This window comes from Chrysochloris asiatica, unplaced genomic scaffold, assembly GCF_000296735.1.
Source record: "Chrysochloris asiatica unplaced genomic scaffold, ChrAsi1.0 scaffold00053, whole genome shotgun sequence".
NCBI classification, from domain to species: domain Eukaryota; kingdom Metazoa; phylum Chordata; class Mammalia; order Afrosoricida; family Chrysochloridae; genus Chrysochloris; species Chrysochloris asiatica.
The window spans coordinates 9,863,592-9,888,017 of record NW_006408571.1 but is presented as its reverse complement, the minus strand read 5'-3'; the positions used below and the strand labels follow the sequence as shown (position 1 = coordinate 9,888,017).

The window sequence follows — 24,426 nt, the reverse complement described above, 5'->3', positions numbered from 1 at the left end:
TTGTTATGAGTCAGAATCGACTCAAGGGCACCTAACAACAATAACGGGATGGGATAGTGAAGGAGTATCTAAGACATCTTATAACCTGGCTTAATGTTTTACCTCATATTGAGGCAAACATTTAGACTCTAAGTCATTTGAGACCTTGGAGACTATGTCCTTAAAGAGATGATGGAAAATAGATGATGATTTGAACAAAGAAGCTGTATTTAAGAGGCGTTTCAATCACCAGTAATGATCAATACATCTTGATGGCAGATTCTGGGGGACAGTATCAGATTAGACTGAAATACAACAGGAAATCCTCAAATAATCTCACCACATAATTTTCACATAGATTTCTAATCATTGTGATGCAAATATTTTTTAGAATTTATACAGGATGGCAATAAAATATGTTAAAGTAGCTTTTACTTATGAATTTCACTGATATTCCTACACTTCATTTGTTGTTGTTGTTAGGTTCCATCGAGTCAGTACCCACTCATAGTGATCCTATGCACAACAGAATGAAACACTGCCCAGTCCTGGGTTAGCCCAGAAAAAGAGCAAAATGGATGTCAGAAGAGACACTGAAACTTGCTCTCCAGCATAGAGATGCTAAAGCAAATGGAAGGAATAAGGAGGTACAAGAGCTGAACAGAAAATTTCAAAAGTCAGTTCGAGAAGACAAAGTCAAATATTACAACGAAATGTGCAAAGATCTGCAATCAGAAAAACAAAAGGGAAAAACACAGCATTTCTCAAGTTGAGGGAACTGAAGAAAAAATGAACCAAAAAAATCATTGATTTTGCAGAGTTCTATTATGCGATCTCCAGCATCATTTCTATCACCAATGCCATATTTTCCAATTACTGATCCTTGCTCTTTGCTCCTAACCTTTGCGTTTCAATCACCAGTAATGATCAATACATCTTGATTGCATATTTGATCAATTTCAGATTGAAGAAGTTGGTAGAATTCTTCTATTTCATCCTAACTGGCTTTAGTGGTTGGTGCATAAATTTGAATAATAGTGGTATTAACTGGTCTTCCCTGTAGGCGCATGGACCTCATGACTGATTTTGATATGTTTGTTTTGTTTTGTTTTTTTACAATGAATGCAACACTATTCCTCTTCAATTTGTCATTCCCAGCATAGTAAACTACATGGATGTCTGATTCAAAATGGCCAATACCAGTCCATTTCAGCTCATTAATGCCTAAGATATCAGTGTTTATCCAATCCATTTCATTTTTTATCATTTCCAATTTTCCTAGATTCATACTTTGTACATTCCATGTTCCAAATATTAACGGATGCTGTTTCTCTTCATTTTGGGTTGTGACCCATCAGCAAATGAAGGTCCCGAGGGCTTTACTTCATTTGCATCATCACAGTCAATTCTACCTTGAGGAGGCAGCTCTTTCCAGTCGCATTTTGAGTGCCTTCCATCCTGAGGGGCTCATTTTCTGGCAGTATATCTAACAGTGTTTCTCTGCTATTCATAAGCTTTTCAGTGACTAAATATTCGGAAGTAGTTCATCTCTCCTTCTTCCTAGTCTGTCTTTTTCTGGAAGCTCATCTGAAATCTGGTTCACCATGGGTGACCCAGGTGGTATTTAAAATACCTGTGGCATAGCTTTTCAGAATCACAGCAACTCACAAGTCACCACAGTATGACAAACTAACAGACTAGTGTTGGTACACTTCATTGGTGTCTACAAATTTAGTGATACAGTCTGTCAAAAGGAGTCTCAAATCTCTCTCACACATTGGCATTTGGTTTCATTGTTATTTTAGTGAAGGCAACCTGTCCAACAGTGAAACCCTTTTCAACTAAGTTGAAAAGCATAAAGAAATGCTGTAATTTAGATCTTTCTGAAAAGTAGGCTGAGTCTTGGTGTGGCGCTGTGGGTTAATGCGCTGGACTGCAAAGTCACTTTGAACCGCAAAGTCAGGCGGTTCAAGTTCACCAGCTACTCCTCGGAAACCCTATACGGGGTCGCACTGGGTGGGAATCGACTCGACAGCACTTAACAACAACAAAAACTAAGTATGGAAATCTTAAGTAGGTATCAAATCTTTTATAATTAGATTCATTAAATTGTCTTTTGCCTTCAAATTATTATTTTTAAACTCATTTTCTCAAGTGCTGGTTTCCAATTGGTTGAGCTGTATCAAATCCCCAGCCAAGTATTGTAAAGTCAATGCGATCTTTAAATGTAATTAATTAATTGCAAAAATAATTTCAAAGGCAAATTTTCCAAGCCAACGCTTTTAAGGAGGAGTCTCTCTTTAGGGAAGTGACGTGGCGGAGTAAACCCGGGTATAATGTACGGCAGCTCCTCCAGGCCCCACCCCTTACCCTCCTTGCCCCTCCTCTCGGCGTATTTGGCTTGCACGGCGGACGTCGACGCAGACCAGAAGTGACGTCAAGCGGCCGCCGGAAGCGTCGTTGGCGTGTTGCGCGACATCTCAGAGTGTGAAACGGAACCCGAGCCCAGGAAGACGTCGCAATGTCGATCGAAATCGAGTCCTCGGAGTGAGTAGTGCTGTAGCGAGTATTCGCGGACTGGCGGGGGCCGGTTATGAAGACTGTGGGTGGAGGATGATCAGAAAGGAGCGTCCGAGAGGCTAGGAAGCCGTATGGCATTTTCTTGTTCCCGTAGCTTCGTTGGGGGCGGGCCGGCAAGAAAGAAGCAACTCTGGGACGTATAGCCCAAAGCTCCGCGGGAGGCGACGAGGGGCTGAGGGAAGACTCTGCTTGTATCCGTCGCTGAGACTCGTGTCGCTCTGTGACAGGTCACTCTGGCCTCCAGTCAATCTGTACAAGGGGGGCGAGAGGCGAGGATGGACACTTTAAGTCCTCATCCCACTCCCTACCCCTGCCAAGCGGAGAGTTCATTTCCTTCCATCTGTTTACATGCCCCTCTGCTTTCCATTCTTACACTGACCATTCAGTCTTGTAATTGTCTGCCCACCCACTGACCTATGGGGCGGTGGTTCCAACTCTTAGCAACCCTGTATAAAAGTTCTGGTGTGGCGCTGTGGGCTAATACGTCAGACTGCAAAGTCGTTTGAACTGCAAGGTCAGTGGTTCAAGCAAACCAGCTACTCCTTGGAAACCCGATGCAGGGTCGTTATGGGTCGGAATCGACTCAACGGCACTTAACAAAACATAGGGTTGCCAAGGAGCGGTTGGTGGATTTGAACCACCAACTTTGTGATTGCTGGTCCAGTGCTTATCCGACAACACCACACCAGACTCATTTAACTGCTTTTGGGATAGATGTGCAGTTATTTTTTCATTCTTCGTCTGGTGCGGAATTGTGGCTAGTGTATGAACTATGTGTAGTTACAAAGGAGACTCAGAATCTGGAGATTTGGGGCCTGGAGAATGATAAATTAGGGATGGATGGGAACTAATGAGGGTTTAAGGTTTTTAGTTGACTTCTCCAGACTGCGCCTTCTGCCCTGTCCTTGCCAGTAGTCATTAAGTAGGTCAGCAGAAGTTTGTACCTTTAGAGTAAGAGAAGGTGAGGACTGACTGAAGAGAGGTTTATTCATTCAACATATATTGAAGTTATGTGCCAGTTGCTGTTCTAGAAGGTTGGAGACATAGTAATGAACAAAACAGACAAAATCCTTGCGTTTATAGAGCTTATGGTGTGATTGAAGAAGACAGACAACAAACAAAAACATTAAGTAAAATGCACTTAACAAATGGTGGTAAGTGCTGTAGAGAAAAATATGGGAAGATAAGGTGAGGCAGACTGCAGGAGGTCAAGTGAGGCAAGAGTTAGAGTATGGAGGCGGGGCAGGAGTTGGGATGGATAGCATGTTTTGGGACATGGATGGTAGCAGACACTGACCATTCTCTAGCCTGAGCTGGATGTAGCAGCAGTGGCTGCTGCATTTTTTTTTTTTTTTTTAAGCTTTTATTGTGAATTATGTGATAGTTTACATAGGAGAACATTAGCTTTACATTCATCCTGTCTTATTTCATTTCATTTCATTGCAATGATTACAATTCCATGCATGAATCATCAAACAGCCAAATGGTACACCTGGTAAGCCTGCCCCTTGACCGTCAACACATAGACCCTCTCCCTCCCAGAGTCCAGAGACTCCAGCCTCTCCGTTTCTCCACATCATCGTCTCTGCCTCCAACTCTGGCACTACTCCTCTGGATAGGGTCCTGCACTCCGATCTCCCTTGATGGTTCCAGGGTCCTCTGCTCCCGGACTGCAAAATCAACCACTCCTCTCCTTTTGTTACAAAACGTTTACCTTTGCATTTGCAACACATCATCGGTCCTGATAGCAATTATTCACTATTGAACCACAAAAGTCTTATCCTCATCTCCTTTCATCAGCCCCGTCCAGACAGGTTAGAAACCACTCAGTGGAGATTCTACCTTCCCTCCCACCTTCTGAAACTAGGCTCCCTCTTGAAAGCTTGTAATCCAGTCACTGTGTGTCTTTGTAGTACCCACCCACCCACCCCCATTTTGGGCTGCCAGTGTCTAAGTTGCCCGTTCCTGTCAACCCTGTGTACTGAGGGGGTGGGAATGATCCTCGCTGTAAAGATTCGTTGCCTTTTTTGAGCACTACATCCACAAGCATAGGTCAAGTTCATCAAATTGTAGCAGATTACTCTTCTTATTTTTCCTCTTTTCAGTATGAAAATTGGTAATGAGATAGTGTACATTTTTTGTGGAAGTTGGGAGTACTAAGTCTTCACAAGGAGCCCTGGTGGCACCGTAGGATCAGCACTGGACTGCTAACCACAGGGTCAGTAGTTCAAATCCACCAGCTGCTCCATGGGTGCAAGATGAAAATGTCTGCTTCTGTAAAAATTTACAGCTTCTGAAGCGCTGTAAACATAAGGTCACTGTGAGTTGGAATCGATTCTATGACAGTGGGAAGTCTTCTAAGTCTGGTGTGTATTTTACACTAACAGCAGTCTCAATTGGATTGCTCAGTTTTTATAGGATATACTTGATGTGTTTGGATTTCGTGAAATTTTTAATTGAAGAAGTAGATTCTTACACCAAATTGTTTCAAACGTATTTAAAAGGTTTTCACTTCTGAATAAAGCATCTGTTTTCTAAATTAAGTAAAATAAAAAATACAGTCCCTCAATCATTCTAGCCATATTTCAAATGCTCAGTAGCCACTTGTGGCTAATGACTATTGTATCAGACAGTGCAAATTTATACCAACAGCTTTTATACAAGGTACAGTGGAGCTAGTGCCTTGAGAGGAGGTACTACTATGTGGTTGATTTCTTTGCAGGCAGATGGGTGGGAGCAGAGAAGATGGAAGAAAAGGAGAACTATTGTATCGCAGCACCATCCAATGAACTTGTACAATCTGTAGGAACAGATTATTCACAAGACTCCCTGTTACTGAGCCCAAGAACAATAAGTTTTAACTACTGTATAACTAGTTTTCTGTTAAATATGTTGAAAATATATTCTCACAGTATTTGGAAATTGTCCATGGAAAGCTGAATCCACACTGTCCTCAACGTTTGGTAAGAAAGAAGGCAGTGGAAAAGTGTTCTTTTTGCAAAGGAGGAGGCATCACTTTCTGTTTTGTTTTTACAGTACAGCTCTTCTTATATTCAACCAGTCCTCTTTAAGAAAGTTTCAATTCATTGTTTTGTTGTTATTATCTTCTGAAGAATGAGTTGAATCATACTACAGTCATTATAGGTCATGTTGTATCAATGACTGGACTAAGTTTTAAAAATTTATCCAAACTGCAGCAATATAATTATAAGAATTAATAAGAAACTGGCATAACAAAAAGATCTCCGACCTAAGAAGTAAGAAAATGCTTGGTATCAGCTCTCTTTCTAGCTGGTTGTAAGACATTGATTGGGCAACTTATTTTCCCTCTCTGAGCCCCTGTTCTCCCACCTCTGAGATGGGAGAGCTGTATGATCCCCAAGCTCCCTTTTAACTCGGATTCAGTGATTATTGGAAAGTTTTGCTCACATGATAAGGAAATGAAAAGTAGACATGAAAGGACACAGACTGTGTAGGAAAAATAAACTAGGACGAACTCTGTGTTGTAGCATCTTTGGTGAGCAAAAGGATCCCTGGTGGTGCTCTGGGTTAAGCATTGGACTGCTAACTGCAAAGTTGGTGGTTCAAACCTCATCAACTGTTCTGTGGGAGAAACATGAGGCTGTCTGCTCCCATAAAGATTTGCAATCTTAGAAATCTTACATAGGGTCGGTCTGAGTAGGAATCACCTCAGTGCCGTGGGTTTTGAGTTGGGTTGGTGAGCGAGGATCCTTCCTGAGCAGGCTGACTTGCCTTTTTCTTTCAGTGTGATCCGTCTCATCATGCAATACCTGAAGGAGAACAGTTTGCATCGGGCCTTAGCCACCTTACAGGAAGAAACGACTGTGTCTTTGAATACTGTGGACAGTATTGAGAGTTTTGTGGCTGACATTAATAGTGGCCACTGGGATACTGTTTTACAGGCTATACAGTCTCTGAAATTGCCAGACAAAACCCTCATTGACCTCTATGAACAGGTAAGAGTAGTTCTGGTTCTGATCCCCTTGGGTTTGTTTTTTATGGACACCCACTGACCGGAAAGCATTAAGGAGCATTTCTTACAGAGCTGTATGGCTGTAACAGCCCTTAACGTTTATATTGTTAAATAGTTTTTTCCTCTCTTGGAAAAGTCAAGATTTTTCCCAAACCTAAATTATTTCCTAAGTAACTGTTACATGAGCAGAGTGGGCTGTCTGGAAATCAGAAGGTAGTGTTTGTTGTTTGAAGTAAACATAGGAAAGTTGGTTTCTTTCTTTACTGCACCATGAGTTCAGGAATTCCTCCAAAGAAATTCCAGTAACCAGAGAAAGGTTTCTCTGGAGCCCATGGAGATATTCCCATCTCTTGTTTCCTTTAGCGTTTGTGGTCTGAACAAGGGGCCTGAGAAGAGGAAGATTGGTAGGTTAGAAATGAAGGATGGTTATTATTAGTCAGAGAGAAAAAGAAAGGAGCTGGCAAACCATGAACCAACATGGAGGAGGATCCTGAAATGTGTGTTGCTAAATGATAGATAGAAGCCAGTCTGGAAAAATGACATCATTCTAACTATGTGACAGTCTGGAAAAAGGCAACACTATGGAGTTAAAAGTTGAGTACTTATCAAGGGAACAAGAGGAGGGATGAGAATAATGAAGCATAGGGCATTTAGGGGTCAGTGAAACTGTTCTATATGATACTGTAATGACGAGTATATGACATTATGCATCTGTCACATCTCATTTGTTGTTTTTGTTAAGTGCCGTCAAGTCACTTCCAGCTCATAGCCACTCTGTGTAGGGTTTTCAAAGGAACTCTGGTAGTGTAGTGGTTATGAGTTGGGTTGCTAACCTCAAGGTCACCAGTTTGAAACTACCAGCCATTCTGTGGGAGAATGATGAAACTTCCTGTTCCTGGAAAGATTATAAAGTGCTTTTGTTTTGCTGTTTTTTTGTTTGTTTGTTTGTTTGATTTTTAAAGAAGGGTGGAGGTTGAAGATCTGAAGGATTTGTTACCAATAATTACTTCAGTTGTTCATCTGAAATTTTTATTGAAATCTATTTAGCAGGCATCAGAAATTATATTGAAAAAGAAATATTAATAGGAGAATGTGTGAAATAGCCATTTTCTTTCAACAGGTTGTTCTGGAATTGATAGAGCTCCGTGAATTGGGTGCTGCGAGGTCTCTTCTCAGACAGACTGACCCTATGATCATGTTAAAGCAGACACAGCCTGAGCGGTATATTCATCTGGAAAACCTCTTGGCCCGGTCTTACTTTGATCCTCGAGAGGTATGAATGTGCTAATGAAAATAAACACTGTTGACTTCAAAAATACATGACAGCATTATCTTACCTTTTTATTGGATGCTTTTTGTGATTTTGATTTAACTTTTTTTTAATGTTTCCTGTTCATATATCTTGGCTGAAACTTGCATATGTTAAAAGAGAAGAATCTTACTCAGTTTCTGAGTATCTGAGAGAGTCTTCCCTCCCATACACCTTCCATTTTAGAACACTGTGGTTAATAAAGAAGCCATGGTTTCCTCGGACTTTTTTCAGAAGTAGCAGTGTACTAGTCGTAATTCTCTCTTAGCTCATACTTTTGATACAAAAGTGGACAGATTTGGAAAGTTTGCTTTAAAAAATGAAGTTAGTTTGATTACTTTTTCTAACTACGTAATTTCTATTCATATTTTCCTCTTCAACTATTTCTGTTTGTGTGGTTTTCTCTCTCTTTCTTTTTTTTTTAAATAAGCAGCTTGTAGCTGCTTCATGAAAATGCTTTCCTTTCCTCTCCTTTTTCAGGCATACCCAGATGGAAGTAGCAAAGAGAAGAGAAGAGCGGCAATTGCCCAGGCCTTAGCTGGGGAAGTCAGTGTGGTCCCCCCATCTCGTCTCATGGCATTGCTGGGACAGGTAAATAAATGCCTTTGGAACTGAAGTTGCCCCAAACTCCCTGTCCTATTTCCTTTTTATTAACTATTTGAGGGAGCTTCATAAAGTTGGTGGAAGGATTCCATTATCTTTTTTTTTTAATGGTTTTATTGTGAATCGACTGAACGTTTACAAGGCAGATCATCAGTTTTACATTCAACAAATCATACACCGTGTTTCATTACAATGATTATAATCCCATCGATGTACCATCAGTTAACAGTGTTTTGTTTTATTCATTTTAACTCTTTTCTTTTTCTTCTCTAAACACTCAGGCATATATAATTATTTATATCACCAAAGGGCACATTCTGCATCCATTATCTTTTAATTCCGTTTTCCCCTGAGCTTTTTGAAGCCCTGTCTTGTATGTATATATATATATATATGTATGTGTGTGTATGTGTATAAGGAGTTCTGGTATGATGTTGAAGGATAAGTACTGGACCACAAGGTTGGTTTGAACTGCAAGGTTGAGGGTTCAAACTCATTAGCCGCGATCCTCAGAAACCCACCTTGTACAGGGACACTATGAGCCAGGATGACTCAATGGCACTTAACAGTAACAGCATGTATGTATATGTGACTGGTGACCTTGAACCGCCAACCCTGCAGTTCAAACCAACTTTATGGTCCAGCACATTAACCCGTAGCGCCACACCAGGATGCATTCTCTGTATATGTATAGTGTGTGTATATGGTGATGTGCCGTGGAGTCGGTTCTGACTCATAGTGACCCTGTATAGGGTTTCTGGGGCTGTGAATCTTTACGGGAGAAGAAAGCCTCATTTTTTACCATGAAATGGCTAGTAGTTTCAAACACACACACACACACACACACACGGGGAGAGACACACACACACACACATATGGAGTCTTGATGTGGTACTGTGGGTTAATGCGCCAGACTGCAAAGCCATTTGAACTGAAAGGTCGGCAGTTCAAGTTTACCAGCTGCTCCTCGGAAACCCTATACAGGGTCACTATGGGTCAGAACCGACTCGACAGCACTTCACAACAATAACATATATATATATGTATGTATGTATGTATGTATGTATGTATATATACACATATATACATATACATATATATAAGGAGCTCTGGTAGTGTAGTGGTTACGAATTGGGCTGCTAACCTCAGGGTCAGCAGTGTGAAACTACCAGCTGTTACACGAGAGAAAGATGAGGCTTTCTGCTTCCATAAGGACTTACAGCTTCAGAAACCTTGTACAGTTAGAACCAACTCCATGGCACGTTACAACAACATGTATACATATATGTGTGTGTGTGTATATATATATATATCAGGTCTCCTGTGAATTGGTTGTGTTTTACCAAGAGTTCTGTCATACCACCTCTTTCCCCTGAAGGAAGCAGCATAACTTAGTAGTTAATAGCAGAAGCTTTCGAACAGTTAGAATAATGGTGATTGTAGGCTTTATAATTCAATCCAGGACACTTGTGAGATTGAAAGAAGGCACTATTGATCATTATGTCAGGACACCAAATGCAAGTGGAAATTGCTAGGAACACTGGAACAGTTCTGAGAGCCTAGTTCTCTACTAGGGTCAGAGAAAAAGAGGAAGACCCCCAACGAGATGGATTGGCCAAGTGGCAGCATCGATGGACTCAAGCGTGGCAACAGTAGTAGTGAGGTTGGCCCAGAATCGGGCAGTGTTTCGTTCTGCTGTGCGTAGGGTCACTATGGGTCGGTACCGACTCGATGGCACCTAACAACAACAACAAGTGCTCTACACTTGGCCAGCTGCAACCTCAGTGTTTAGCATACCAGTTTGCTCTTCTCTGTTTTCATCACAGCTTCACACCTACACCTGCAGCTCTCCCTGGTTCTCTAGAGCCAAGACCTCAGCCTTTCCAGAAAAACATCTGACTTCTCTTGAGGATGGGGTGAAGCCAGTCACTTGGTGTATAGGGTTGGGGAGTGAACTGCTCCTTACATAGATTTTCAACCATTGCTCCTGCTTCCTGTCTCATACCATACCTTCTCCTTCAGGGATACATGGTGCCGGTAACTCATGAGCCTTTTATGAGTCTTATTGGAGTTTTGCCAGGTAGTTTGGCTTCCTTCTTGCAGCTTTCCCACCTTTGGTAATTAGGTTGTAGTTTTCTCTGTTTTGGGTTGCCACTGGTCCATTCGCTATTCAGCCTGTTTTATGAGCTTTAAATAGATTATATTTTCTTCCAACCTTTCAACAGCACAAGGAATTAATTGGTTGCCTGACTTTTCCAGTGGATGAAATTGGGTGTCAAAGTTAGTTGGAAATTGGTCTAGCACAGGATCATCTGTTTGCAAAATCCATGATTTTTCTATTCCCTACAGTGCAGTCTTCTCTATTGTTGCAGTTGCCACATTTTAGGGAAACAACCTTTTTCCCCAAACAGTTTGGGAATATGTATCAAGTCTTCCATGATCATTTTTAGATTAAGCAATTGCTCTTCTGGTGTGGTGCTGTCATACTAGGCCAAAAGGTTGATTTGAACCACACAGTTGGTACCACCAGCCACGTCTCAGAAAACCCTGCAGGGTTGCTATGAGTCAGAACTGACTCGACGGCACTTAACAACATTCCTCTTCTAGAAATATAGTCCAAGGGGGCAAAAGGCCCCAAGCCCCTTGATAGATTAGGTGTTCATTGCAGCATTGTTTGGATGAATGAAAAACTGGAAGCAATGTAAATGTACATCATATATTAAGTGCTGTCAAGTCGCTCTGACTCATAGTGACCCTGTGTAGGGTTCCTAAGGAGGGGCTGGTGGGTTTGAACTGCCAACCTTGTGGTTAGCAGTCCTTATCCTATAGTGTCACATCAGAACGCCATATACTGATCAGGTAAACTAGAAAATATCTACTAGTTACAATATATTTTACAGCCATTAAGATGATTCATAGCATGATCTACTGAAAGGTGATTAAAAAGAACATAAAATTTTACATTTTGGCATTAATACGATCAAATACCTATGTAAGGTGTTTAATTGAAGCCCTGGTGTGGCACTGTAGGATAAGCTCTGGACTGCTAACCACAAGGTTGGCAGTTCAAACCCACCAGCTGATCTTGGAAACCCTATACAAGGTAGCTGTGAGTCGGAACTGACTCGAGAGCACACATCAGTAGTAACATGTAAGGTGCAGGGTGGAGGGGTAGCGTGGTAGCACAGAAAATGTTAACAGTGGCTGTGGTTGTATTTTGGCACTATGGGAGATACCTGTTTTCCAAATTTTGATTTTAACAACAACCACACCTATAAGAAAACAGGTGTGGGGCAGATGGACTCATAGACTGTCACCTTGCTCCCTTCCCACCGTGAGGTCAGCCCGTATCCCTAGGTCACAGAGAAGCACAGGTTATGCTGAGTCTGGATGCTGGATGTTCAGAGATAACTGGATAATTGGGGGCCCTCTGTGAACCTCATTCTTTCAGGCTTAGCATTGTTTGAATTACCAGGATCAGCCCATTAAAACTCCTAGGTGGATTACAGTACGTTTCTTTCCTCATAGGCACTGAAATGGCAACAACACCAGGGATTGCTCCCTCCCGGCATGACCATAGATTTGTTCCGAGGTAAAGCTGCTGTCAAAGATGTAGAAGAAGAAAAGTTTCCTACGCAGCTGAGTAGGCATATTAAGGTAAGGTTCTTTGACACTCAGTTGGTCAAGGTCAGTAAATATTCACTGAGCACTTTACATGTGGTCAGTCAGGAGCTTGGCCAGGCAGACCTCACTCTTTAGCTCAGGGTGAGCATTCAACCTGGCCACTGGAGTAATGCTGCAGCCTGCCAGTGGCACACCCAGACCTATACCAAGAATACACTTAACATTTGGTTCATTCCCAAGAAGCCTGCTTTTAGAAGAATGGCTAGCTCTTTGGAGGCGTTAGCCTAGGACTGGGTATGAACTGTGTGTATATTAGTTCTGGTAAACTTTGGTGTGCTTGCTGCTGCATGTCAGGCAAAGTTCCAGGTACGGAATATAAAGTAGATTGATGTGGTCTTTGAGAAAGTGATTTTGTCATTTTCTGGCTGGTTGTTTTGTTTTTTAATGTGAACTTTTCTTGGAAAAAGCACATAATCAAGTAATTGTTGCAATGTCCAGAATTTACAAGAATGATTTTACTGCATTATCTTCTGCATTTGTGCTTTAATTGCATGAATGGATTTTAAAGTATTTTATACGAGTCCGGCTCTGGGGCTGTAGGATAAGCACCTGATCTCAAGGTCGGTTTGAACTGACTCAACAGCACTTAGCAACAACAACAAAGTATTTTATATTCCTTAAATCTTTTAACTTTGGTGTAATGTTCTAGTGTTTTTTCCCTGTATTATCTGTTCTAACTTGGATATAAAGATATTTATAAAAAGATATAAAGTACTTTTATTTATCCTGGCTGAAGCTTTGAAAGAAATTTTTTAAAACCCAAGCACATTAGTGACTCATAATGACCCTGTATAGGGATTCTGAGACTGTAACTCTTTCTAGGAATAAACAGCTCATCTTACTCCCACAAAGCAGCCAGTGGGTTTGAACTGTTAAGGGTCACCTGGGCTCCTTTTGAAACAAATAGAAGCCCTTTATAATTATGTTGTTGGGTAAAATTTTCTGTTGTAAACACTCTTTTTTGGCATTTAAAGCACAATTCACAATAGATCTTTTTTCTCTTCTTCCCATATATCTGGTGTTGTATAGTTCTCATCTGTTCTTATGAACATTTAGTGCTCAGTGTGTACTTTTCAGGCATTAGTCTGTCAGGTTTAGTTCTTGTACAGTTAGCCAGTTATACATTGTTAGATTAAATGAGAGTCATGAAAAGAAACAGTAATGAAAAATTCTTTACAGAAATAGTGTAGGGAAATATGCACTCATTTCAAAAGGATTCTCTTTTTTTTTTTTTTTCCCCATTTTTCCTAGGTTCACAACAGGAACATTCTAGGCTATATTAGGTTGAGTGTGTGAAAGCCATGCTTACAGTTGTTGTTAAATGACATCAGATTGGTCCCAACTCATAGCAATGCTGTATAGGATTTCTGAAGAGTGGCTGTTGGATTTGAACCTCTTACCTTGTAGTTAACAGTCTAGTGCTTCTACAGCCCCACACCAAGACGCCATGCTCACAGTAGCTGACTCTAATAAAAACTCAAGTTCTGAATTAACAGTAATATTTGTTTTAAATTTTATGTTAAAATTGTGATTTCCACATTCAGTAAACCAGTTTTGACTGAGAAGCCTAGACATAATAAAACTGATCAGAGGAAATACAGCCATTGTTTCCCTGGGTCCAGGTATGGGACAGCCATACCTGTTATACTATGTTGGGGTCAGAACTTGTCACAAGGTTAAAATGAGAAGTGTTTTAAAGCCACTAGATAAAATGCATCTGTTTCATTGTTTCATTTGAAACAGTTTGGTCAGAAATCACATGTGGAGTGTGCTCGATTTTCTCCAGATGGTCAGTATCTGGTCACTGGGTCTGTTGATGGATTCATTGAAGTATGGAACTTTACGACTGGAAAAATCAGGAAGGTAAAGTATTTTAAATATGTTAACTTCCTTACTATGTATTATTTTTACAATTTAAATTTATCTTGTGAGTGGATAACATGTATACCCCATACAACATTTGAAAATACAGAAAAAGTAATTCAGCAAAGAGTCTTGCTCCAGCCCTTGTCTGTAGCCAGTCAGTTCCTTTCCTGGGCTATCTCTAGTTGCTAGTTTCGTATGTAACCTTTCTATAATATTCTCTGCATATGGAAGCAGTTAACCCTTTTTGAAGTCTTTTTTTGTTATATAGATGTAGCATACTGTGTACCCTGTTCTCCATGCTTCTCTCTTTATCATATATCTTGACGATCATTGTGTTGTTTTTTATTCTATTTCATGGATAGAACTTTAACTGCTTAAGATTCTTTCCATTCTAAACTAATTATAGTACTACTTGTGTTTTTCTTATTATGGGTGAAATTTAACATCTTTTTATAATGTGAAAAGTATTTCCTATTCTGTGAAGTCTATTCATATCCTGTGTTCATTTATCTATTGGCTTGTTTTTATAGATTTGCAGAAGCTCTTGATATTTTGAGGAAGTCAGTTAGCCATACTACAAACGTTTTTTCCATTTTACCATTTTTGACTTTGCTTATGATTTGATTTTATAGTTAATTAAAAATTATCAAACTTATTCACCTATCCTTCCATAATTCTGGTATTTTTGTGGTGTCATTTTTTTTGTTTTTAATGTTTTATTATGAATTATGTGATAGTTTACATGGGAGAACATTAGCTTTACATTCATCCTATCATATATCGTTTCATTGCCATGGTTACAATCCCTTCCATGCATCATCAACCAACCAAAGGGTACCCCCTGCAAGCCTGCCCCTCGGTCATCAGCACATGGCCCCTCTTCCTCTCTGGGTCTAGAGTCCCCAGCCGTTCCATCTCTCCACTTCATCACCTCTGCCTACATCTCTGGCATCACTGCTTCTCTGGGTAGGGTCCCACACTCTGCTCTTCTCCCTCGATAGTCCCAGGGACCTCTGCTCCTACACTGCAAAGTCAACCACTCCCCTCATTTTGCTATAAAACATCTACCTTTACATTTCCAACCCTCACAGTCAGTCCTGATAACAATTATTCACTATTGTGCCACATGAGTGCCATCCCCATTTTCTTTCATCAGCCCCATCCAGACAGATTGTATACTACTCAGTGGAGATTCCACCTTCCTCTGCACCCTCTGGCTCTAGGCTCCTTCTTGAAAGCTTGTAAGCCAGTCACTTCTTGCCTTTGTAGCTCCCCCATTTTGGGTAGCCAGTGTCCAAGTTGCCCATCCCTGTTTACCCTGTGTATGGAGGGGGTGGGAATGATCCTCGCTATAAAGATTTGTTTCCTCTTTTGAGTTACTGCATCCATAGGTGTAGGTCAAGTTCATCAAATTGTATCAGATTACTTTTTTCCTCTTCTTTCTTCTAGTTGAGTTCTGATCATCCAGCCATTGAAGCCAGGTCAAGTGGGTATTATCTGCAAGTGTGGGTGTTCTTATGCATATGCCCTCTGTTCTTATCAGGTGGACACTTCACTCTCAACTCTAGTCCTCTGTCTGGTGTCAGTTTATGGTTTTTTTACCCATCTGGAATTTGGGAGGATATGATAAAGATCGTACTTAATTTTCTTCTCAAAAAGCTATTTATTGACTATCTTTGCCCATTGATTTAAAATGTAATCTTTACCATAGTGCTAAATTCTGTTCCCTATTTTATTCATTATTTTCAGTTTCTACTTTTTATGTTTCTATATACTTGGCTTTCTTTTTTTTTTACATGAAGTAATACCATTTTATAATTAGAAATAAATGCTAAAGATATTTTTATTTGAACACTAATAGATGGTAAAACAGACACTACAAATGGACAGTTTTAGGAAACTTGGCCGACAATTTGGAAAAACTACTGGCTTTATTTATCATTTCTTACCTTGAAGTAAATAAATTCAGTTTTCTTAAAGAGTCATAGAATTGTAGGGAAATTTTGCCTAGAAAGGTTGGGAAGGAAATAAGCAAAAATGAAACTACATAAGAATCAGTAAACAGTTAGATGTAGGACACTGTACATCTTTTATGATTCAACATTAATGGAGTTGTATAAGATTACTTTTTCCCATTGTCAGTTGACTATTAGAAACAATGCCTGCTCAGCACTGTTATTTTCTTTGGACATTTATAGTTGGCAGAATCCATTATCCTGCTCCTAGGGAAAAATTGACCTGGAAAAATTGAGGCCTTGGCTTTGTGTAATTTAATAACTGTGCTCACCACTGTTTCCTCAGGATCTAAAGTACCAGGCTCAGGACAACTTTATGATGATGGATGATGCTGTCCTTTGCATGTGTTTCAGCAGAGATACCGAAATGTTAGCAACTGGGGCCCAAGATGGAAAAATCAAGGTATGGCTTAGTGACACAACTCTTTTATGTTGAAATTTTCAGAGTTCCTGTGTAATAAGGTATAATAGTCCACAAACAATAAACAGCTACCGATTATTGATCATCAATTGTATGCTAACTACTTTATTTTGTCATGTTTAATCCCAATAATAACTGCCTGTGAATGCCCATTAGCTTTTTTTTTTTTTTTTAATGTTTTATTGTGAACTATATGATAGTTTATATGGGAGAATATTAATTTTACATTCATCCTATAGTATATCATTTCATTGCTATGGTTACAATCCCCTCCATGCATCATCAACCATCCAAAGCGTATACACTACAAGCATGCACCCCGGTCATCAGCACACAGCCCCTCTCCCTCTCTGTGTCTGAAGTCCCCAACAGCTCCATCTATCCACATTATTGTCTTCTGCCTCCATCTCAGGCATCACTGCTTCTCTGGTTAGGGTCCCACTCTCCGCTCTTCTCCGTTCTTAGGCTGAAAAGTTAATCACTCCCTTCCTTGCTAAAAAAGTATACCTTTACAATTCCAACCCTCACAAGCAGTCCAGATAACAATTATTCACTATTGAATCACAAGAGATCCATCCGGATTTCGTTTCATCAGCCCCAACTAGACAGATTGTATATTACTCAGTGGAGATTCTACCTTCCTCCATGCCCTATGAATCTAGCTTCCCTCTTGAAAACTTGTAAGCCAGTCACTTCTTGCCTTTGTAGCCCCCCCCATTTTGGGTAGCCAGTGTCCAAGTTGCCCATCCTTGTCTACTCTGTGTATGGAGGGGGTGGGAATGATGCTTGCTGTAAGCCACTAGCTTATTTTAAGGTCACAACTTGTTCAAGTTGGTAAGTGGTAAATCTGAGATTTGAATCTAGACGTGCTTGTTCCTTTCTGTTTTCCCACCTTGGCTTATCTTCCATGATGAATTATGTCATGTTCTTTATGCCCAGCTGATACGCTGTGGGTTACATTTAATTGCTAGTAAAACACTGTTGTTGTTACGTGCCATTGAGTCAGTACCGACTCATAGCAACCCTGTGCACAACAGAACGAAACTGCCTGATCCTGGGCAACCTCCCAGTTGTTGTCACACTTGAGCCCATTGATTTGTCTACGTTGAGGAGGCAGCTCTTCCCCAGTCGCATTTTGAATGCCTTCCAACCTGAGTGGCTCATTTTCTGGCACTATGTCTGACAGTGTTTCTCTGCTATTTACAAGGTTTTCAGTGACTAAATATTCAGAAGTAGTTCGTCACTCCTGCCTTGTCTGTATTTGTCTGGAAGCTCATCTGAAACCTGTCCACCGTGGGTGACCCTGTCAGTTTGTTGTACTGTGGTGGCTTGTGAGTTGCTGTGATTCTGGAAGTAAAACACCATGGAGTAGATAAAATGCAGAAATTATCTCTGCTGAGTGAACTTAAGAGTCAAAATTATGGTTTTAATTTTTATAAGGAAAAGGTTGAAGTTTCAGATTAGTCAATAAATCATTATACTGTGTGAAGCAGATGTATTCAGCTGTTAACATGCATTTTTCATGCTGTTTCAGTACATTAGTTAATGTTGCATCTTGCTCTGCGGATTATAATGGACACTGTTTACAAGTTTCTACTGTTTTGTTTTTATAAAGGTATGGAAGATTCAGAGTGGACAGTGCTTAAGGAGATTTGAAAGGGCACACAGTAAAGGTGTCACCTGTCTAAGCTTTTCTAAAGATAGCAGTCAGATCCTGAGTGCTTCTTTTGATCAGACAATTAGGTAAGTAAGAATCCGCAAACTCCCATAACTTTGGCATGATATGATAAAGCCTAGGGGAGTTACTAGTGATGCCTTCACCAGGACCGTGTGATGTGGAGAGTAAGGGTGTGTGTGAGTGACTTCATTTCCCTAGTCCAGATACGTTTGAGGCTCATTCATTTGTTTCAGTTTCTACCCAGAAAAGACAGATTTATGTTTCTTAGAGGGTTGTTCTTGGACCACCTACATCAAAATCACTTGTTAAAAAATGCATCCCTGGGATTCAGCTGAGATCTTCTAATCCTGAGTCTTGTTAACTAAAATTTTTTAGAGACCTGTCCTCCAACAGAAGCTTATGGTATTATTGCCACATTTTCTTCTAGTCTCTTGCTGTGCAAAGAATTTGGTTCTGTTTGCTTGTTTAACATAAGGAAAATTGTGTACACAATTGCATAGCCTTCTTTCTTTGCTTACAACTATGACATGCATTTTTGTAATTCATCTAAAATATATTCTGCATTTGGTCCCAGCCATAACTTGTTGTTAGAATATTAATTTTTCTTTACATTTCTCTTTTTATTGGTAATAGAATTCATGGCTTAAAATCTGGGAAAACCTTGAAGGAATTTCGTGGCCATTCCTCCTTTGTTAACGAAGCTACATTTACACAAGATGGACATTATATTATTAGTGCATCTTCTGATGGCACTGTAAAGGTTAAGTATTTGATGTTGGTTTTATTTTGGGGTGTCTGTCCTCTCTTTGTCCTTTGAGGAGATAAAATCAGTGGTGATAATGGTGCTGATTGTGGTGGAGAAAATTTCTGTGTCCTCTATTTTTGTCACAGTTGAGGTGAGTCTGCGACACCAGTTGTCTTCTCTGTAATGGGTAATCCCTATTAGCCTAAGGACCTCAAATCTCAAACCTAAAAAATCTGAGCAAGCTTTATCATGTGTAGGTAAAGAGGAAAAGTCTGGAATCCTAAACTTAAACTGCTCCCGAGTCACAGATAAGCACCATGATTAAAATCAGTCATGCCACAGAGCAATAGCAGCATCTGTCCCCTAACAAGTATTACAAAGAGCCAAATCAATCTATGTTTTGTTGCACAGCCTCACAATCTTAATAGCATTTTTAGAGGAGGAAGAGAGGTGCAGAGTAGAACAAAGTCTTCTCTTAGACACTTTCTTATTTACTGTCCTGAGCGCTCAGCTGAGAGTAATGAATCTTTAGTGCCTTAAAATGTTGAGTTGCTTGAAGAGAGGCTCTCATTTCCTATTAGATGACAAGATAAACCCAAGTAGAAAATTGCTAGAGATGTTTGTTTGGGGCACTGCATTTACATACTGAATATTTTCTTTCAATTTTCCCCTTAGTAGATGAGTGTTTTGGGGCAGAAAAGCTCCACATTTTAATGCCAGCACCTAGTCAGAGCTCCCTCTGAGAGTGCTGCTTCTGGTATCAAACAGTAATCTACAGGCAGGCGAGATGCAGAGGGATGGGTATGTGATTCTTGTTGGCAATTTTTTCCTTTCAGAGTTTTGTATATGTCATTCTACTGCCTTCTTGCCTGCATGGTTTCCACTGAGCAATCTGAGCTTAGTCTTACTAGTTCTTCTTTGTAGGTAACTTAACTTTTCCCAAGCTGCTCTCAGGATCCTTTCCTTGTCTTTGATTTTTGGAAAGTTAGATTATGATATGTCTTAGTGATTTTCTTTTGGGATCTCTATGTTTGGGGTTTGTTTAGTTTCTTGTATGCTTATCTTTTCTTTCATGATGTTAGGGAAGTTTTCTTCCAACAATTTCTTCGACAATTTTCTCTGTGCTTGTCTATTTCTTTTCTGGAATTCTGATTACCAGTAAGTTGTTCCTCTTCATGGTGTCCCACATAACTCTTTAGATGTACTTTTTTTGTTTTGTTTTATTGTGAGGTTTACATGGGAGAACATCAGCTTTACACGCATCCTATCGTATTTTGTTTCATTGCAATGTTCAGTGATATTCAATATAGGCTACATATGAGAATAATTTGTGGAAGCTTTTTTTTTTAATGTTTTATTGTGAATTATGTGATAGTTTACATGGGAGAACATTAGCTCTAGATTCATTCTATCATATATTGTTTCATTGCCATTGCCATAGTTATAATCCCCTCTATGCATCATCAACCAACCAAAGGGTATACCCTGCAAGCTTCCCCCACCCCGGTCATCAGCACACAGCTCTTCTCCCTCTCTGGGTGTAAAGTCTACAGCCGCTCCATCTCTCCACGTCATCGGCTCTGCCTCCATCTCTGGTGTCACTGTTTCTCTGGGTAGGGTCCCCTACTTCGCTCTTCTCCCTTGATGGACCCAGGGACCTCCGCTTCTGGACTGCAAAGTCAACCACTTCCTCCTTTTGCTACAAAAGTCTACCTTTACATTTCCAACCCTCATAATCAGTCCTGAACAATTATTCACTATTGTATCACAAGAGACCTATCTGCATCTCCTTTCATCAGCCCCACCCACACAGATTGGATACTACTCAGTGGAGATTCTACCTTCCTCTGCGTCCTCTGGATCTAGGCTCCCTCTTTTTTTTTTTAATACAGCTATGACGTTTATTTGGGAAGTAAAAGGTTACAATTCAAGATCAGGATTAACTTGGAATGAACAGGAGCAACTCATGAGACAGGATACATTTTGTTTATTAGGATGACTTCCAATCAAGCCAGCGTTCAACTTCTATGCCCACAGGCAGGCCTCACTCTCGACCTCAGATGGTGGCCTGACTAGGAAGTACTGCTGCTGCTCCCACTGGGTTCTCTTGCCCTGTGCAGGCAGGGGTAACAGCTGTTTAGCTCTGCTTACATAGATCCCAGAGGCACCCCACTTTGCTAGCAAGCCTTTGGCCTGACGGTGCTCAGCTCTTGCTCTGTGGGTCAACAATCCCAACCATTTGCAGGTCTCCTGACACTGCCGTCTAGTTCTACTGCTATCCTGGGCCACTGCCATCTCAGTGGACTGCCATCTCGGATGCTACAACTCTACATCGGGATCTAGGAGGTTCTCAGCACAGGGACTCACCAAGGCCACTCTGCTCCCAGCAATTCTTTTTGATGGTAGTGAGACACCCCCTTAACCTCTCATAAAGATTGACAGCCTCAGAAACCCTGTACAGGGTCACTATGAATCGGAACCGACTCCATGGCACATAACCACCACCGTCAGACTTCTGGAGTCCTGATGTGGTGCTGTGGGTTAATGCGCCAATCTGCAAAGTCATTTGAACCAGAAGGTCAGTGGTTCAAGCTCACCATTTGCTCCTTGAAAACCCTATACAGGGTTGCTATGGGTGGGAACTGACTTGATAGCACTTAACAACAAAAATCAGACTCCTAGTGTGGTGCTGTAGGATTAGCACTGACCTGCGAACCACAGGTTTGGCAGTTCAAACCCATCAGCTACTGCTTGGAAATCCTATCCAGGTTACTATGTATTAGAACCAAATTGTCAGCACTTAATGTATCACTGGTCAGAATGCTTAGTAGTTGTAGCCAGATGCCCATCTAGTTCTGGTCTTAGGAGAAGCTGTTAGTCTTTTAAAACATAGCACTTTAGAAATTCTTATGCAAAAAAATGTTTATATCTTAAATTTCTCTTTGGTAGATTTGGAACATGAAGACCACAGAATGTTCTAATACCTTTAAGTCCCTGGGCAGCACTGCGGGGACAGACATCACTGTCAACAGTGTGATCCTGCTTCCTAAAAACCCAGATCACTTTGTGGTGTGTAACAGATCAAACACAGTGGTCATCATGAACATGCAGGGGCAGGTGAGTGTTCAGAAAGTACTTCTGCATGGGATCTGTGGGTTGTTTCCAAACCTTCATGTCCTGGTCCAGGCCCTCTCACTTCCACATGATCCAATGGAGAATTCTTAGAGGGTAAGTGCGTCTGTTCCTTTGTAATCAGGACATCTGCATGGGTCCAAAAGAACTTCACTTTTGTGGACTGAGGTAGCGCTGGGGGCGTTAGTAGCATTGCAGCATGAAGTTGAGTTTCAAGTACATGTCATGGTGCTCCTAACATGTTGGCCTAGGCTCTTGGGGGTCCTACTCAGTGTGCAGGGGCTGGTTTGTGGTGCTCTCTTTCTCTTCCCGTCCCGATATTTAAGTCCCTGAAATTGATGAAATAGTTCAGTACCCATGGCTAAGTTGTTGTAATTGTCATCAGTCAGTTCCAACTCATAGACACTCTGTATAGGGTTTCCAAGGAGCAGCTGATGGGTTTGAACTGCCAACCATGTGGTTTTGAAGTCCAGTGCTGATCCTACAGCACCACATCAAGAGTCCTGAGTTGGCTGGCCTGAAGTATCTTGGCCACTTGTAGGATAGCCACAGCTGCCTAGTGTATCTGGCGAGCACATTTCATAGTTGTTTGATTTGCTTAATTTTTCATATAATCATTTTAGAATCACAGAATTGTAAAAGTCAGTAGAGTTCCTGTGTGCCCTTCCCCCAGCTTTTCCCAGTGGTAACATCTTACATAACCAAAGTACAATGACCCAAACCAGGAAGTTGACATTGGTAGTAGTAACTAAGACGTAGACCTTACTTGGATTTCAGCAGTTTTTAGAGGCACTTTTTTCGGAGGCAGGAGGTGATGATAATTATGTGAAACGTCTTCACATGGATTTGTGTAACCACACTACAGAACTGTTTCATTGCCTCCAGAGTAACTCCTTTATGTTGTTGTTAAGTGCCGTCGAGTCGGTTCCGACCCATAGCGACCCTGAACAGGGTTTCCAAGGCTGTAAATCTTTATGGGAGCAGAAAACCTCATCTTTCTCCCACGGAGCAGCTGGTAGGTTCGAACTGCTGACCTTCCAGTTCGCAGCCTTATTCGTAACCACTGCACTAACTCCTTTATGCTACGGATTTGTCACGCTTTTCTCCCACCCCTACCTGGCAACTACGGGATTGGTTGTCTGTCGCTGTAGTTTTGTCATACAATGTAATGATACAGTAATTATCCCTCTGAGATTGATTTCTCTCATGTTAATTTATGAATTTGATGTTATAGAGACTAGAACCAGCAGTGTTTTGGACACAAAGTTCAGTCGTGCATGGGAGTAAATCTTACCTGTTAGAGGAATCTGTTGAGTCAGTGGTATGTCATTTAGAAATTTGACTTTGTGGTCATGAATGTACTCAAGGAATGTGTCTCAATAGACCAAGGAGCAGGATTGATGACTTGGAACATGAGGATTCTAAACTCGTACACTGAGTTTAGACAGCTCTCTCTGTTGAGTACGTGGAAAAAGGGAACGATTCTATCAATTTTTTGACGCCTGCTTTATTTCACAGGCAAGAGGAATTTTCATGTGATGAGTGGAATTGGAGATCTGACTGAAAAATACAGAGTACAAAATAGCAATGTGAAAATGCCCCTTTGTTGTCAATTTGCGGGACTGAGCTTCTGCTAATCCAGGTGTTGGGGGGTTTTGCCTGTGGGTGTGTATTATGTGTTATCTAGATTGTCAGAAGCTTCAGCTCTGGTAAAAGAGAAGGTGGTGACTTTGTCTGCTGTGCCCTCTCCCCCCGGGGTGAGTGGATCTACTGCGTTGGGGAGGACTTTGTGCTCTACTGTTTCAGCACAGTCACCGGCAAGCTGGAGAGAACTCTAACAGTGAGTACTGCCAATTTAACGCCACTTAAAGAAATGGTGTTAATGCCATCAGTGTGGGAATCTAGGTATAAAAAATGTAAGAGGCAAATGAAATAATTGGATGGGATTAGAGGATAGAATGGGTATGACGGCAAAAAATAGGAAGGGAACATTCATGCTTATCTCAGCCAGATCTGACCCATGGGGATTGGAGAGTGACAGATGTAGTTTGTTTTCTCAGTGTCCTTCTAAAGACAAATTGCTTGTCCATTATCCTGTCAAATTGACTGTGGTATTTAAAAAACCTTTCAGCTCCATGTTTTGAGAGTCAGCGCAAGCAGAGTCTATTACACTGTTAACACCAAAGCTCCCAGATCCTAGTGACTTAGCACTAAAATTTATTTCTTCTATGTCATGATGTCAGCTGGGTAGCCTTCCTCCATCTTTTAGCTATGTCTGTTGGAATATGTGGCAAGTAAGATCTTAGGCGGCACAGGAGGCACTCACTCATCTCTGCCAAGAAATTTGGAAGACAACTGTCTGGCCGACTGATTGGAAGAGATCAACGTTTATGCCCATTCCAAAGAGAGGTGACCCAACA

The 24,426-nt window shown here is 40.9% G+C and overlaps 1 protein-coding gene across 1 annotated transcript in view; it reads left to right on the top strand.

The window, feature by feature from the left end:
• The first annotated feature begins 2,498 nt into the window (after positions 1-2,498).
• SMU1 (smu-1 suppressor of mec-8 and unc-52 homolog (C. elegans)) overlaps positions 2,499-24,426 on the top strand; it is a 23,507-nt gene continuing 1,579 nt past the window's right edge. The window contains exons 1-11 of the mRNA XM_006863028.1: positions 2,499-2,526; positions 6,326-6,536; positions 7,674-7,826; positions 8,343-8,453; positions 11,994-12,122; positions 13,893-14,012; positions 16,317-16,433; positions 18,067-18,194; positions 18,763-18,889; positions 21,824-21,991; positions 23,694-23,846. Coding sequence (XP_006863090.1) covers positions 2,501-2,526; positions 6,326-6,536; positions 7,674-7,826; positions 8,343-8,453; positions 11,994-12,122; positions 13,893-14,012; positions 16,317-16,433; positions 18,067-18,194; positions 18,763-18,889; positions 21,824-21,991; positions 23,694-23,846 — 1,443 coding nt within the window. The 5' untranslated portion in view covers positions 2,499-2,500. The remainder of the gene's footprint in view (positions 2,527-6,325; positions 6,537-7,673; positions 7,827-8,342; positions 8,454-11,993; positions 12,123-13,892; positions 14,013-16,316; positions 16,434-18,066; positions 18,195-18,762; positions 18,890-21,823; positions 21,992-23,693; positions 23,847-24,426) is intronic.